Here is a 16921-nt window from a genome sequence, read left to right on the forward strand (position 1 = left end):
GCAGAGCATGCTGTATGCAGAGCATGTTGTATGCAGAGCATGCTGAATGCAGAGCATGCTGTATGCAGAGCATGTTGTATGCAGAGCATGTTGTATGCAGAGCATGCTGAATGCAGAGCATGCTGTATGCAGAGCATGTTGTATGCAGAGCATGCTGTATGCAGAGCATGCTGTATGCAGAGCATGCTGTATGTAGAGCATGCTGTAAGGTAAGCAGAGCGTGTTGCATGGCGTTAAACATTTCTCAGAAATTCCATGACCAGTGCTAGAGTGCTTCATGCATGCTTGCATGGGGTTTTAATATCAACATAATATTTACCTTACATTCATAACTCATGATTCATTTTTGTTTTGAAGATATTTTTGCCATATTCTGCGATATTGTTAAAAATATATTGCAAGGAATACATATATATTTTTATATAAGTAAGACAAATAACCTCCATGATCATAATGTTTGTGTAGGCATACTGCAAGTTATGAAAGTAATGAGGTGTTATTATTGTCATTTGTTATTTCTCAAGTTGAGGAGAAAGTAGCAGATGCATGCGTTGAGGTGGCTGACTCATAGCATGAGGTAGCTGCCTCAACAGTTGCGCTTGCTGTAAGGTTGATGGATGCGCAGTAGCGAGTTCCTGAGGAACGAGTTGAGGTTCCTGCGGTGTGAGCTGTGAGCGATGAGGTAGTGGCTGCGCAGAACGCAGTAATTGTCTCGCGAGTTGAGGCTCCTGAGGCGCAAGGCTAAGGTGTTGATGCGCTTGCCTTGAGAAGGGTTGAGCTCGCTGCAGCGAGGGCTGAGGAGACTGACTCATAGGTGGGAGAGGTTGTTGTACCTCAAGAGAGTGTTGCCTCACTGGTGGAACTGCAAGCGGAAGCGGAGGAAGTAGGGTATAAGCTTCCTGTTCCCATTGCTGAGGTTGTCTTAAGGAAGGCGGAGGGGGCTGCACACCGCTGGAAACAGTAAACTCAGAACGTGGTAAGGTATTCTGAGGAGCCTCAACATCGTACGCCTGGCAGGCAGTACTGCGGTCAGGCGGAGCGATCGCAGGAGGAGGTGTAACCTTCTCAGCCTGACACTCACTCATCAAGACCGCAAGTTGTGAATGCATGGACTGCAGTAGAGACAACTTGGGGTCGGCAGACACTAAGGTCTGCTGAGGCGAAGCCTTAACAGAAGAGATCTGTTGCGGCAGCACCTTACTCCTTTTAGGAGGTGTGCAGTCACCTGATGACTGAGGAGAGTCAGAGCTAACCCAATGACTGCATCCGGGTTGTTGAACTCTAACTTCGTACGTCTGGCATAGGTCTGGACTTTACGTTTAAGAGGTCTTGAGGCCTGAGACCAGCGTTTTCTCCCCGAAATTTCTTCTGCAGACGAGCAAATTAAGGGCTCAATCGTCTGCGGGTGGGAGTGACGGTCTCTGAAAGACACGCCCGCAACCACCGAGGATACTTCTGTGCGCCGATCAAGGCCTGCCGAACCCTTTTGCCCTTCGACATTGCTTCTCCCCTGGGCTTGGGAGCTTGCAAGAGGTCCCGGACTGGGAGGACGACTGGCACGCACAGAAGTACCCTCACGCACAACACTGACACACTTTGCGCTAATCACTTATCACTTTTGATTTTCTGTTTGCACTTATTTCACTGAACTCGAAACTTTAAGTGGTTTGTACCTGAAACACGCAATTCTATCCTTTCTCAAAAGTTAGTAATTGCGAAAACAGAATTACAATGTAACAGAAAAATCTAATGAAAGATAAATAATTCAGTGGCTGGAAAGAGACTAAACACTAGATCAAATAAACTACGTTTAAAATCTCTCACCGCATAAAGCTTGAGAACAAGAAAAACTCTAGAAACGTTTACCTTCTTCCCCTAAAGAGACTAGGGAGAAGAGCAAAAACGATAACAACGTTACTCGCTTGAACGAAACGTTCATCCTCCTCTTTCTCCCTCCGTCTCTCTCTCTCTCTCTCTCTCTCTCTCTCTCTCTCTCTCTCTCTCTTGACTTAGAACCTGAGAGAAGAGCCCAATCATATATATCGTTAAAACATATTATTGTTAAAGGAAAAAACTGAAATATTTCCCAATTTATTAGAATTAAAACCATTAAGTTAAGAAAGAATGAACAAAACGCTAGACACGGTTACTCTTACTGCAACGTGACACCGTGAAAATTCTCTCTCTATCGTGACGATAGAGCGCAAGTTGAACGTTCTGAACGTCAACAACTGCAGAGACAAAAACAAAACGTTAGTTCAACTTTGAAAACAGTACGAGACTATCAAAGAAATTCTTTCAAAAACATTAAAATAGCAAAATATGTTAACAGGTAAAACCGAAATGACGGGCTCAATATTAATTAACTTCGGTACCAAGAAAAGACCGCCTACTATTAGGAAAGGTCGAAAATAAACAAATATAAAAATTAATTTTAATAAGTTTATAATAAAAGGAAGTTAATCGAAGAGGCCTATAAAAGGCGGAGAGATATAAAATAAATCTATAACTTTTGTTAAGCAAAATTAAGAAAGAGAGTCTATACTCTCTTAGACACCAACACTTCCGTCTAAGGGAAGGGTCGGCCATTTAAAGGTGAAAGAGAGTTCATACTCTCTTCGTCACCATAATTAAATTAATTCCAAAAGCTAACTAAGCTAATATAGAAGTTTCTAGTATAGCGAATAGCTGCAAATTTTAGAGAAATACTTCACCAAACCGTGAACAATACTCCAAAATCATAAGCGTATCCAAGAACATCTTGCCGGAAGCACGACAGAGGAAAAAGTGAGGTGGCGTCAACAACAAGTACTGTAGTACCTGGCCACAGGTGGCGCTTGTGAGTACACCCCCTTCTAGTATAGTGATAGCTGGCGTATCCCTCCCGTAGAATTCTGTCGGGCAACGGAGTTGACAGCTACATGATTATCGGGTAAGTTTAATATTGAAAAATACAGTATCACCATAATAAAGTGCTGGAAGGTGTCAAACCAACTGTTACTTACCTTGTTGCTGCTCCATAAGGGCTCTCATTGTCTTCTCGAAGTTTGCTGTTGCCTGCTGGATGAACTCCTCTGTCCAAACATTCTGAGTTGCCTCTGTTCCTCCCGCAGCTACATTGACTCCCATTGAAGCCATTGCAGATGCTAAATCTACATTTACGGGCTGAGACAGGGCTGAAGGCTGAGGTTTTGTAAAATCTTGTAAGGCATCTGTGGAGATGAAACATGGATAAAATGTTAATAAGGTGTAATTTTAGAATAAACTGTTTTAATTCTCATTTACTCGAGCACAACTTTAACCCTTTTACCCCCAGGCTCTTTGGAAATTTCCAACCCTTAACCCCCAAGGGGTTATTTTTTTCCCAGCACATTTTGCAGTATATATTTTTTAAATTGCTCTAACAGCCTTAATTTTTGTCAAAGAGAGGTCAGGTTGGTCTCATTCTCTTGGAAAATGCCTGAATCTTTTCAAAAAATTATCAAAAATATGAAAAAAAAAAATTTTATAGCATTTTTTTGCAAGGACGTACCGGTACGTCCATGAGGGTAAAGGGATGGGTTTTGTGAAACGTACCAATACGTCCTTTGAGGGTAAAAGGGTTAATCTAAAGTACTATTTCTCATGGAACAGGCAAGAAAAAATCAAAATACAAAATTTGATAAACAAAGTGTATACAGTAACAAGAGAAATTTGGAAACAAAGAGTTCAGAACCCATGTGAGATAGACGAGTACATCTTAACCCTTTCACTGTCATTGGTGGTTTGATGAGAGCTTTTCAATGAATATCAACAAGCTACAGTTTATGTGGTTTTGAAAATTTTTTTACATCAGAAGTTTTGTTAAATTCACCAATGACAGTGAGAGAGTTAAGAGGTAGAACGGTAGAGCCCTTCTGTTACCTTGGAGACACTGGACTGTGAGGTAGGAGTTGGAGAACAGTAAGAAAAAAAGTGGCAGCAACAGGAACAAAACATAAAAAGACTGTCACACCAAAGTACTGATAAATAAATATCCCATTAGCATAGGAAGTAAAGGATTATGAGGGGTACCCTATACAGGATAACAGACACTGACTAATAAAGTGGAAACAATAACAATAAAGTAAAACCTTAGAATGTTAAGATTCATTGCCACAATATGATGGGAAGATCATACTACAAAGCAGGAGTTGGAAAAGAGGTGTGGTGTCCAGAAACTGAAAACCCAAAATTTTAGATAGTTTGGACATGTACCTTAATAAGAAATGAGGAACATGTAATGTAGTCAGCAAACAGCAAATAGGGAAAGGAGCAAAATGAAGCCCTAGTCATAACAGGGATTCAGAATGACTAAGGCACAGCACGTAAGAAAAACAAAAGAACTTATTTTTCTTTTAACCCCTTAGAGGGAAAAACTAATGTAAACACAGATCAATAACATCCTAACGTTCAAGCAAATATAGTGAACGTAACCACAAATTTTCAAAGTAATTGTATTTTTCCTATGTACAGTATACAAACATAAGTCCTGTATTGGGAGTACAACTTCAGCAAATCTTGAACACGCCAATTTGAATGACAATTTAAACGTTAATTTACAGAATCGGAAACCCCGGTGAGTAAGAACTCGTTTGAGGGTTTATTTCTTAGTTTCTACGTCTAAACTTTTAATGAGGTGAATATACAGTAATTGCCTGTTGGAAGGTTGGCAGGTAGAGCAATGCTCCCTTTGATCTTTAACCTAAGACTTGAGGGTTAGTCAAGATGTTCAGTGTAACTTGAAAGACTTTAAAAATTTGTGATATGTTCTTACAAGAATACAAACCCTCGTCCTTTAGTAGGAGACTCACCCTTAGGAGAGAGACTGTCCTTATAACCAGAGTAGGAGGAGGGGAGTTGAGTGGAACTCCCTTGGAGGGGATCTCATCAATCAGCAACCATACCTTATCATCACACTTTCCTGTTCTATTGAAACCAAGAGATAGGGAAACTGTTGGTTGCCAACCCGAGATACTTTCAATTACCCGGGAACAATCGATGGTGTAGAAGCCTGAGTGGCATAAATTCTTCAAAGACTAGAGAATACTAAAATGATATTGCCACCGACGAGCCGGAAGTTCCTAGTTGCATAACCTTCCTACGTTTGCTGATAAAATAGCTCCATGTAATTAACAGCATACTCTGGACCTCTATCTTCTGCTCCGCCATGAAACTATACTTACCAATTAAACATGATTCTCAAATCGTGGTCAAAAGAAAAGACTGTTTTGGACCTAGAGCATTCCTTCTTGGATTCAATCATCGAGAAAAACCAAGGGGGTAACTTTGTTCAAGTAGGCACCAGATGAAGGGAACGTGAATACTTAGTAGTAGTAGAGTTCAAAGTTCAAAGTTTAAACTAGTAACTAAAGCCCTGAGAACAAAGAGGTACTTCCTGTATGACTGAAGGATTGGTATCTAAATTCAAGTATCCTTCAGGTTCACTGAGAAGTTTCCTTGCTGATGGCAGACTATACAGTACTTACTGTCTCCACACCAGAAGAGTTGGCTGTAAGGACCTGGAGAACCACCACGGAAGACTTCAAGTGCTCTCTTCTCCTTTCTGTTCCTTTGGAACCCAAAAGTCCAATGTAACTGGATGCAGAGTCATGAGAGTCCTTGTCTGAGTCTTCCATTGGGTCTCTGTTGACAGCGCTATAAACGCTGAATCCATGGACAGTAGAGAAGTCCACCTCCTCTGCTAGGATGTGGAAGATAGGCGGTACCCTTCACTCCCGATGTTCATGTGTGGTCGGTAACATTGAGAGCAGGAGCTTCCCATATTTCTTCCAGGAGAGAGAGTTTTCGAGTTTGCAGTTTAACTCGCTATGGAACGAAACGCATATGGGTAGCAGTGTGTGTGCTGTATATTTCCAAATGAGGGAAGGTTCTCGGCAAGCAACAATTCTCACTCTCCTGAAGAGAGCCAAATGAAGATGTCAGGAAGTGCACCTGTACTGTCCAGCAGGCAAAGTCAAAGTGAAAGTTTCTCTACCTGCTGGGTGGGTGGGGACTACAAGCCAACCACCAAGTTACTACTGTATGTTTACATCGTTTTAAGTTTAAACATACTTTCCAAGTTTGCTTAAGTCATGCTCCTATTAAAAGAAGGTTAATTTACATTTATGCAGGAACAATTAATAAATAAAGAATACGATAAAACAATTTGAGCAGCAAAAGCGATAAACACAGTACAGTAATACTGTACGCAATATTTTCACAACTATGCAGTACTGTATGTGCATTTTGATACAAATAATCGATTATCAAAACTGTAGTAGGCTTCATAGTATGCACTGACCATACAAGATGAGTAAAATGACAGAATTCAAAGATTGACATAAAAGGAAAACCAGACAAGTTATGAATTTAGATAAGTAAATTTTTTGAGTGGTGTCTTGGTGACAAAAATAAAACAAGTCCAATCATCTCTCCTTTGGCTACATACCATCCAGTAAAGAGTCCAAGTCTGGATCGGGCACTATCTCTGCTTTCTCTGTACGTTTTTCTCCTTCCGACATTGTTCTTAACTTATCTTAGTTATATTCTGTTGAGAAGACTATCTGTAAAGTAAAAAGAGCTACTATTATATTTAAAATCATAATAATTTCTTAAATTATTTCAAGACAACATTCACTTTATTTCCCTTTTCCAAGGCTTTTTATGCTTTTTTGTTCCTGAACTTTTTCTCAAAAAACAACATATGCTAGTACAATTCCTTAGGCTAGGATAGTTTAGTGGAATAAAAACTAATAAGGTACACCAGGTCATTACCAGCTGTCAGGTAATGATGTCATTAATCAGTGCAGCTTTCAAATATTCCGCATATGAGAGTGAGAGAGAGTTCTGTACTATAAAAACAAATTACCACTCAATTAACCCTTTTACCCCCAAAGGACGTACTGGAACGTTTCACAAAACCCATCCCTTTACCCCCATGGACGTACTGGTATGTCCTTGCAAAAAAATGCTATAAAATTTTTTTTTTGCATATTTTTGATAATTTTTTGAAAAAATTCAGGCATTTTCCAAGAGAATGAGACCAACCTGACCTCTCTATGACAAAAATTAAGGCTGTTAGAGCAATTTGAAAAAATTATACTGCAAAATGTGCTGGGAAAAAAATAACCCCTTGGGGGTTAAGGGTTGGAAATTTCCAAAGAGCCTGGGGGTAAAAGGGTTAATGTAAAAATGTTATTTTCATTAGTAAAATAAATTTTTGAATATACTTACCCGATAATCATGTAGCTGTCAACTCCGTTGCCCGACAGAATTCTACGGAAGGGATACGCCAGCGATCGCTATACAAGAGGGGGGTGTACTCACAAGCGCCACCTGTGGCCAGGTACTGCAGTACTTCTTGTTGACACCACTTCAATTTTTCCTCGGTCCACTGGTTCTATGGGGAGGAAGGGTGGGTCAATTAAATCATGATTATCGGGTAAGTATATTCAAAAATTTATTTTACTAATGAAAATAACATTTTTCAATATTAAACTTACCCGATAATCATGTAGCTGATTCACACCCAGGGAGGTGGGTGAAAACCAGTGTACATGTATATCAAGAAGCTAAGTATCCCGTATTTCATATTATCAGTTATTCAAAATAACAATGAAATTACAAGTACCTGGTAAGGAAGTCGACTTGAGCCATTACTCTGCCTTAAATAAGTTCGTCTTCCTTACTGAGCGCAGCGTTCCTCTTAGGAGGCTGAACAACTCTAAGGTGCTGAAGTATCAAGGGCTGCAACCCATACTAAAGGACCTCATCACAACCTTTAACCTCGGCGCTTCTCAAGAAAGAATTGACCACCCGCCAAATCAACAAGGATGTGGAAGGCTTCTTAGCCGACCGTACAACCCATAAAAAGTATTCAAGAGAAAGGTTAAAAGGTTATGGGATTATGGGAATGTAGTGGCTGAGCCCTCGCCTACTACTGCATTCGTTGCTACGAATGGTCCCAGGGTGTAGCAGTACTCGTAAAGAGACTGGACATCTTTGAGATAGAATGATGCGAACCCTGACTTGCTTCTCCAATAGGTTGCATCCATAACACTCTGCAGAGAATGGCTCTGTTTGAAGGCCACTGAAGTAGCCACAGCTCTCACTTCATGTGTCCTTACCTTCAGCAAAGCAAGGTCTTCTTCCTTCAGATGAGAATGTGCTTCTCTAATCAGAAGCCTGAATAGTAAGAAACTGAGTTCTTAGAACTTGGAAAAGAAGGTTTCTTGATAGCACACCATAAGGCTTCTGATTGTCCTCGTAAAGGTTAAGACCTTTTTAGATAGTACCTAAGAGCTCTAACTGGGCAAAGTACTCTCTCCAGTTCATTCCCCACCAAGTTGGACAGGCTTGGGATCTCGAACGACTTAGGCCAAGGAAGTGAAGGAAGCTCGTTTAGCAAAAACCGAGCTGCAAGGAACATGTAGCCGTTTCAGATGTGAAAACAATGATCCTGCTGAAGGTGTGGATCTCACTTACTCTTTTAGCTGTTGTCAAGCACACGAGGAAAAGAGTTTTTAATGTGAGGTCCTAAAAAGAGGCTGATTGGAGAGGTTCAAATTTTGATGACATAAGGAACCTTAGGACCACGTCTAGATTCCAGCCTGGAGTGGACAACCGACGTTCCTTTGAGGTCTCAAAAGACCTAGGGAGGTCCTGTAGATCTTTGTTGGTGGAAAGATCCAAGCCTCTGTGGCGGAAAACCGCTGCCAACATACTTCTGTAACCCTTGATCGTAGGAGCTGAAAGGGATCTTACTTTCCTTAGATATAACAGGAAGTCAGCAATCTGGGTTACAGTGATACTGGTTGAGGAAACTGCATTGGTCTTGTACCAGCTACGGAAGACTTCCCCTTGAGACTGATTGATTCTGAGAGTGGATGTTCTCCTTGCTTTGGCAATCGCTCTGGCTGCCTCCTTCGAAAAGCCCCTAGCTCTTGAGAGTCTTTCGAAAGTCTGAAGGCAGTCAGACGAAGAGCGTGGAGGTTTGGGTGTACCTTCTTTACGTGAGGTAAACGTAGAAGGTTCACTCCTAGAGGAAGAGTCCTGGGAATGTCGACCAGCCATTGCAGTACCTCTAAGAACCATTCTCTCGCGGGCCAGAGCGGAGCCAACCAACGTCAGCCGTGTCCCTTTGCGAGAGGAGAACTTCTGAAGTACCCTGTTGACAATCTTGAACGGCGGGAATGCATACAGGTCGAGATGGAACCAATCCAGCAGAAAAGCATCCACGTGAACTGCTGCTGGGTCTGGAATCGGAGAACAATACAACAGGAGTCTCTAGGTTATCGAGGTAGTGAACAGATCTATGGTTGGCTGACCCCACAGGGCCCAAAGTCTGCTGCAAACATTCTTGTGAAGGGTCCACTCTGTGGGGATGACCTGACCCTTCCGGCTGAGGTGATCTGCCATGACATTCATACCGCCCTGAATGAACCTCGTTACCAGCGTGAGCTTTCGATCTTTAGACCAGATGAGGAGGTCCCTTGCGATCTAGAACAACTTCACGAAAGAGTCCCTCCCTGCTTGAAGATGTAAGCCAGGGCTGTGGTGTTGTCAGAGTCCACCTCCACCACTTTGTTAAGCTGGAGGGACTTGAAGTTTATCAAGGCCAGAAGAACCGCCAACAACTCCTTGCAATTGATGTGAAGTGTCCTTTGTTCCTGATTCCATGTTCCCGAGCATTCCTGTCCGTCCAAAGTCGCACCCCAGCCCGTGTCTGATGCGTCCGAGAGGAGAAGGCGGTCGGGTTTCTGAACAGCCAAAGATAGACTTCCTTGAGAAGAAAGCTGTTCTTACACCACGCGAGAGAAGACCTCCTCTCTTCGGAAACAGGAACTGAGACCGTCTCTAGCGTCATGTCCTTTATCCAGTGAGCAGCTAGATGATACTGAAGGGGGGGAGGTGGAGTCTCCCTAACACGATGAACAGGGCCAGCGATGAAAGTGTCCCTGTTAGACTCATCCACTACCTGACTGAGCATCGGTTCCTTCTCAGCATGCTCTGGATGCATTCTAGGGCTTGGAAGATCCTTGGGGCCGACGGAAAAGCCCGAAAACTCGACTCTGAAGATCCATACCCAGGGAGACAATGGTCTGGGATGGGACGAGCTGAGACTCCTCAAAATTGACCAGGAGGCCCAGTTCCTTGGTCAGATCCATAGTCCATCTGAGAATCTCCAGACAGCGACGACTTGTGGGAGCTCTTAAAAGCCAGTCGTCTGACGGAGCCGGACACAAGATCATGGTACTGCTGCACAGTCTGTGAACTGTCAACCATGGGGAAGCGAGGAAGTACAGTGGCAACCCGAAGCTGTCTAGACTGTCTGGGTCGTACAGACAACTCCTTATCGGGTTGCTGAGGTTGCCGCACTGCGTCACAACAAGTCACTTCTGCTGGTTGTTGAACGTCTTCCCAGTGACACACTGACTCCGTAAACAAAAAAAATCCTCTAACAAGGACTAAGCTAGGACTGCATGTCTTGCAACACAGCTCAAGGTCTATGGAAGCAGGTGTGGTAACAGACGGGGTTAGCGACTGAAGTGGAACCATTACCTTCCCTGGGAGCATGTTATGCTTAAATAAAAGTCCATAGGAGGCTACGCAGCTAAAGGCTCCTCTCCAAATGACAGAGTCCTCAAGGGAATATCAGAAGGAGGGAGAAAAGCACTTTCTCATCTACAGGGACCATATACGAGAAAAGCTAAGTTCTCTCAGTGAGGGTTTCACTGGTGCAAAAGCAGCAGACTAGAAGGCAACGTTATGAAACTGCTTGACAGTCTAGTGAGTTGGCAACAACCAAAGATGAGTGACTGAGAAGCATGCGGTAAGGTATGCAGAGCATGCTGTATGCAGAGCATGCTGTATGTAGAGCATGCTGTAAGGTAAGCAGAGCGTGTTGCATGGCGTGTAACATTTCTCAGAAATTCCATGACCAGTGCTAGAGTGAGTAATATCGCATTACCGTCCATTGAAAGTGCACGTGCCGAGGGAATTGATTTAGACTGTTTTGTTGATGAATTTGATAGCCGGCATGATAATCGTAGAATTAAGCTACACTAAATGTACTATAATCTACTTCACCTCAGGAAAGGGAAACTCGCCCTGTTGGCAACACTGCATTACTACATGCATGCTTGCATGGGGTTTAATATCAACATAATATTACCTTACATTCATAACTCATGATTCATTTTTGTTTAGAAGATATTTTTGCCATATTTTGCGATTTGTTAAAAATATATTGCAAGGAATAAATATATATTTTTATATAAGTAATACAAATAACCTCCATTATCATAATGTTTGTGTAGGCATACATGTATATGATTACAAATGCAAGTTATGAAAGTAATGAGGTGTTATTATTGTCATTTGTTATTCCCAAGTTGAATGGGAAGAAGCTCAAGTTGAGGAAAAAGTGGCAGATGCATGCGTTGAGGTGGCTGACTCATAGCATGAGGTTGCTGCCTCAAGAGTTGCGCTTGCTGTAAGGGTTGCGGATGCGCAGAAGCAGGTTCCTGAGGAACGAGTTAAGGTTCCTGAGGTGTGAGCTGCGAGAGTTGAGGTAGCGGCTGCGCAGAACGCAGTTCTTGTCTCGCGAGTTGAGGTTCCTGAGGTGCTAGCCTAAGGAGTTGAGACTCTTGCCTTGAGGGTTGAGGTCGCTGCAGCGAGTGCTGAGGTGGCTGCCTCATTGATGGAAGAGGTTGTCGTACCTCAAGAGATTGTTGCCTCGCTGGTGGAACCGCAAGCGGAAGCGGAGGAAGTAAGGCATAAGACTCCTGCTCCCATTGCTGAGGTTGCCTTAAGGAAGGTTAAGGTTGCTGCACAACGCTGGTAACTGGCAACTCAGAACGCGGTAAGGTAGCCTGAGGAACCTCAACTTCGTACGCCTGGCAGACTGGACTGCGGAGAGGCGGAGCTCTCGCAGGAGGAGGCGGAGGTTGCTGCACACCGCTGGTAACTGGCAACTCAGAACGCGGTAAGGTAGCCTGAGGAACCTCAACTTCGTACGCCTGGCAGACTGGACTGCGGAGAGGCGGAGCGTTCGCAGGAGGAGGTGTAACCTTCTCAGCCTGAAACTCACGCATTAAGACCGCAAGCTGCGACTGCATGGACTGCAGCAAAGTCGTCTTGGGATCAACAGACGATAAGGTCTGTTGAGGCAAAGCCTTAATAGAAGATGAGGTCTGTTGAGGCATCGCCTTACCTCTCTTAGGAGGTGTGCAGTCACCTGATGACTGAGGAGAGTCAGAGCTAACCCAATGACTGCATCCGGGTTGTTGAACTCTAACTTCGTACGTCTGGCATAGGTCTGGACTTTACGTTTAAGAGGTCTTGAGACCTGAGACCAGCGTTTTCTCCCCGAAATTTCTTCTGCAGACGAGCAAAATAAGGGCTCAATCGTCTGCGGGTGGGAGTGACGGTCTCTGTAAGACACGCCCGCAACCACCGAGGATACTTCTGTGCGCCGATCAAGGCCTGCCGAACCCTTTTGCCCTTCGACATTGCTTCTCCCCTGGGCTTGGGAGCTTGCAAGAGGTCCCGGACTGGGAGGACGACTGGCACGCACAGAAGTACCCTCACGCACAACACTGACACACTTCGCGCTAATCACTTATCACTTTTGATTTTCTGTTTGCACTTATTTCACTGAACTCGAAACTTTAAGTGGTTTGTACCTGAAACACGCAATTCTATCCTTTCTCAAAAGTTAGTAATTGCGAAAACAGAATTACAATGTAACAGAAAAATCTAATGAAAGATAAATAATTCAGTGGCTGGAAAGAGACTAAACACTAGATCAAATAAACTACGTTTAAAATCTCTCACCGCATAAAGCTTGAGAACAAGAAAAAACTCTAGAAACGTTTACCTTCTTCCCCTAAAGAGACTAGGGAGAAGAGCAAAAACGATAACAACGTTACTCGCTTGAACGAAACGTTTATCCTCCTCTTTCTCCTCCGTCTCTATCTCTCTCTCTCTCTCTCTCTCTCTCTCTCTCTCTCTCTCTCTCTCTCTCTCTCTCTCTCTCTCTCTCTCTCTCTCTTGACTTAGAACCTGAGAGAAGAGCCCAATCATATATATCGTTAAAACATATTATTGTTAAAGGAAAAAACTGAAATATTTCCCAATTAATTAGAATTAAAACCATTAAGTTAAGAAAGAATGAACAAAACGCTAGACACGGTTACTCTTACTGCAACGTGACACCGTGAAAATTCTCTCTCTATCGTGACGATAGAGCGCAAGTTGAACGTTCTGAACGTCAACAACTGCAGAGACAAAACAAAACGTTAGTTCAACTTTGAAAACAGTACGAGACTATCAAAGAAATTCTTTCAAAAACATTAAAATAGCATAATATGTTAACAGGTAAAACCGAAATGACGGGCTCAATGTTAATTAACTTCGGTACCAAGAAAAGACCGCCTACTATTAGGAAAGGTCGAATATAAACAAATATAAAAATTAATTTTAATAAGTTTATAATAAAAGGAAGTTAATCGAAGAGGCCTATAAAAGGCGGAGAGATATAAAATAAATCTATAACTTTTGTTTTATCCTCCTCTTTCTCCCTTAAGCAAAATTAAGAAAGAGAGTCTATACTCTCTTAGACACCAACACTTCCGTCTAAGGGAAGGGTCGGCCATTTAAAGGTGAAAGAGAGTTCATACTCTCTACGTCACCATAATTAATCAAATTAATTCCAAAAGTTAGCTAAGCTAATAATAAAACTTCCTGAATAGCGAAAGCTGAAATCTTAGAGCAATACTTCACCAAAAACCGTGAACAAGACTCCAAAATTATAAGCGTATCCATGAACGTCTTGCCGGAAGCACGACAGAGGAAAAATTGAAGTGGTGTCAACAAGAAGTACTGCAGTACCTGGCCACAGGTGGCGCTTGTGAGTACACCCCCCTCTTGTATAGCGATCGGTGGCGTATCCCTTCCGTAGAATTCTGTCGGGCAACGGAGTTGACAGCTACATGATTATCGGGTAAGTTTAATATTGAAAAACCAAACTTACAGGTATAGAAAAAAAATCAAATCAAATAGTAGTTAAAGAAATTAGCTGTGTAGATACTGAGAACGGAGGGATGATTTCTGTATTACAGTATGTTCCAAATTAGTGGTATATGAGAAGCTCAAGACTACAAAATATAAATGTTGTAAAGGAATTCAGCACTAGATAGGCATTAGAGCAGTCTGAGAAGTAAAGGAGAAAGTGGGTAGACTCTTTTTGTGGAAGGGCAAAAATCAAAAGGTGTTGGACAATGATGTTACAAATGGATGGTGGACTGTTAGACAACATACCTCAAGACTAGGCAAATACAGTAGTTGCATTCAAGATGTTGAGAGTAGCCTAATAGAAATAACGGAGTCAATTGGCATAGAAGTGAGTGCATAAAAGAACTCAATCTTCTTCCCCAACAAGTATTGACATTTTGGCTTTAGCTGCCGAGGGAATAAAATCGATGCTGATCTTAGAGATGATTCAAGCTATGGCCAATGATGATATTTGTCTGCCTCTGCATAACAAAGCCTCATTTAGTGAGGCATTACATTGCATACCGGTATACTGTATAATACTTTCTACCTATAAAGGTACCCACAACAGGTACTGGTTTCCAGATTCATAGCAACCTGACAATAAAGTTTAATTGTGAGTGAAGTAAGCTACGGCAGAACAAACATTTGAGATGAGAATCTTTTCAAGAACAGTATGTAGTCCAATTTGGCGTACGGGATGCTAACTTGAAATGGGTACAAATGGGGCCATTATTATTCAAAAGATACCAATAGAGCTATTTTTCTTAATAGGCTCCAATATATAAATAACAACTCTCATGTTATTAATTTGAACTAATAGCCTACTTAATCTTCTGTAGTGCTTTTATCACAAAAGAAGTTACATAGTTAAGGAGAGCAAATGATGCACTGACCTTAATAAGTATTTGTTTACATTATGGAAGGATATTTAGCGTCAAGTTTCACATCAAAGCTGCATAATGTAAATGGAATCAAATTTGGCAACTCTCATCTACAAACTATCGCTGTAATCTTGCATAACACCATTACGCTATATAAGTAACCACAGTATATCTTCCAATGAAATTAGTATAGTCTTAGCAGCCTAAGTTGTAAGAAAGGTGGTTGAAACTGTATACAAAAAGTAAATAGCCTGAATTAGTATGGGCTCTTTGTAAAACATATTAAAGTTATACGGTTAGGGGGTAGGCAAAATACATCTGGTTTGCACCACATAACACTTGGGTAACTAAGGATAAAACATAAAATAAGCCTTTCATACGATAGGCGGTAAACTATTACCCATGCGCTATCATTGGTAAACATAAAAAATTTCAAATTCACCCTTAACTTAACATAGTACATTGCCTCCATACCCATTAGGAATGGATGGATATAAAAGTGCATCAAGTAATGGCAAAAAGACTATCGGTTACGGTTCATATAGTACTGTATAAATTATGTGAATCAGTTGTCCATATGCATGTACTAGTAATCCTGTCTTTTAGAAATAGGCGTATATATTTACATCTGCATCATTCAGAGATACTACCATGCTCTATTGGTAAAAAAAAAACCAGCACCATTGGTTAAATTATGTACAGGGGACAGCAAGAGAACATAGATGCCAAGTAAGTAAGGACACCGCATCCGGAGCCTTTGTATATCAGCGGCCAGTTCGTCCTGTGGGGATTAGAAATGGACATCAACTAACCTAAAAGCCGTATCCGTACCTACTAACCTAACGATGGGGGCTAATGGACCCCAGCGACCCCCCTTACACTAAATTAGCCGTAATCATACATACAGGTGGCCGCTATCATACATACAACCCTATTATTCTGGCCCTCTTCCATGCTTCCAGTCAACAACCAACCCCTTATGTCATTTTCATTATACCCTGCAATACCCTTAATGATGTTTGAACAAACCAGCCCCTGTAATAGAATAAGTGGAGCCTTTGTATATCAGCGGCCAGTTCCACACGCGTTTATAAAAAATGGACATCAACTAAGCTGAAATTTCCCTCCTAACCTAACCTGCAAGCCATATCCTTACCTACTTATCTATCGGGGGGCTAACGGCCCCCTGCGACCCTCCCCCCCTTACATTGCCGTATTCTAAGTTAGCCATCATACAGGTGGCTACCATCTTACATACACCCCGTGTAATTCAATATCCTAATTTGGTTCACATAGCTGATCACCCTCTTTTGGGGAACAAAACCCACGAAAATGGTTCAAGAAATCTTGGCCAAGAACCAGAAAACCTACGGTTGACCTAACTTGGTCATTACAACCTCTCTTCAGTATTATCAAGTACATTACCTGTGCAGAACACCAAGAGCTAAATATAACGTTTTCCCAATAAGACACTATAGTTACAGATCCCGAGACATGTCCTATGAACGCAAGTAATCCCCTAAAATGCAAGTAATTCTTGACCTGGTACGGGAAAACAAGGATCTTTTCTTCGTGTTTCTCATGCTGACTTTGGTGTTTCGGTAGCCATATGACGTGAGGTAGAAATAGATAAATGGTAAGGTTTCTCAGTTTTTTTTTTTTACATTTCCTGAATAATTACGTTGAAAGAAATACAATTTACATATATGCATGATAAAAAAATAATGAAAAAGAAATTATGTTTATATATAAAATGCAGCTAATAACTATCTATTAGTTTTTCTTTTTTTATAAAGCAGTGTCTCAATTATATATCCAGATTATAAATTTAATATTCATCACAATCATGAACAGTCATAAAAAATATGTAGATTAATAAATTACTGTTATCTAATTGCAAATTTTAAAGTGGCCTTGAAAATTGTTTAACAATTTTGAGAGAATTACAAATTGTTTTTACC

General features: G+C 41.7%; 1 protein-coding gene across 3 annotated transcripts in view; it reads right to left on the minus strand.

Moving 5' to 3' along the window:
- Pex19 (peroxin 19) overlaps positions 1-16921 on the minus strand; it is a 101108-nt gene that overhangs the window by 21836 nt on the left and 62351 nt on the right. Inside the window, exons 1-3 of one of the 3 annotated variants that reach the window (XM_068353769.1) lie at positions 16503-16570; positions 6470-6584; positions 3006-3212 (exon numbers count right to left, since the gene is read on the minus strand). In XM_068353769.1, the coding sequence (XP_068209870.1) occupies positions 3006-3212; positions 6470-6542 (280 nt within the window). In that variant the 5' untranslated portion in view covers positions 6543-6584; positions 16503-16570. Of the gene's footprint in view, positions 1-3005; positions 3213-6469; positions 6585-16385; positions 16571-16921 lie in introns of those variants that run through there. The other 2 variants (XM_068353770.1, XM_068353771.1) reach the window with 2 other exon arrangements.

Source organism: Palaemon carinicauda, chromosome 30, assembly GCF_036898095.1.
Source record: "Palaemon carinicauda isolate YSFRI2023 chromosome 30, ASM3689809v2, whole genome shotgun sequence".
Classification (NCBI taxonomy): Eukaryota; Metazoa; Arthropoda; class Malacostraca; order Decapoda; family Palaemonidae; genus Palaemon; species Palaemon carinicauda.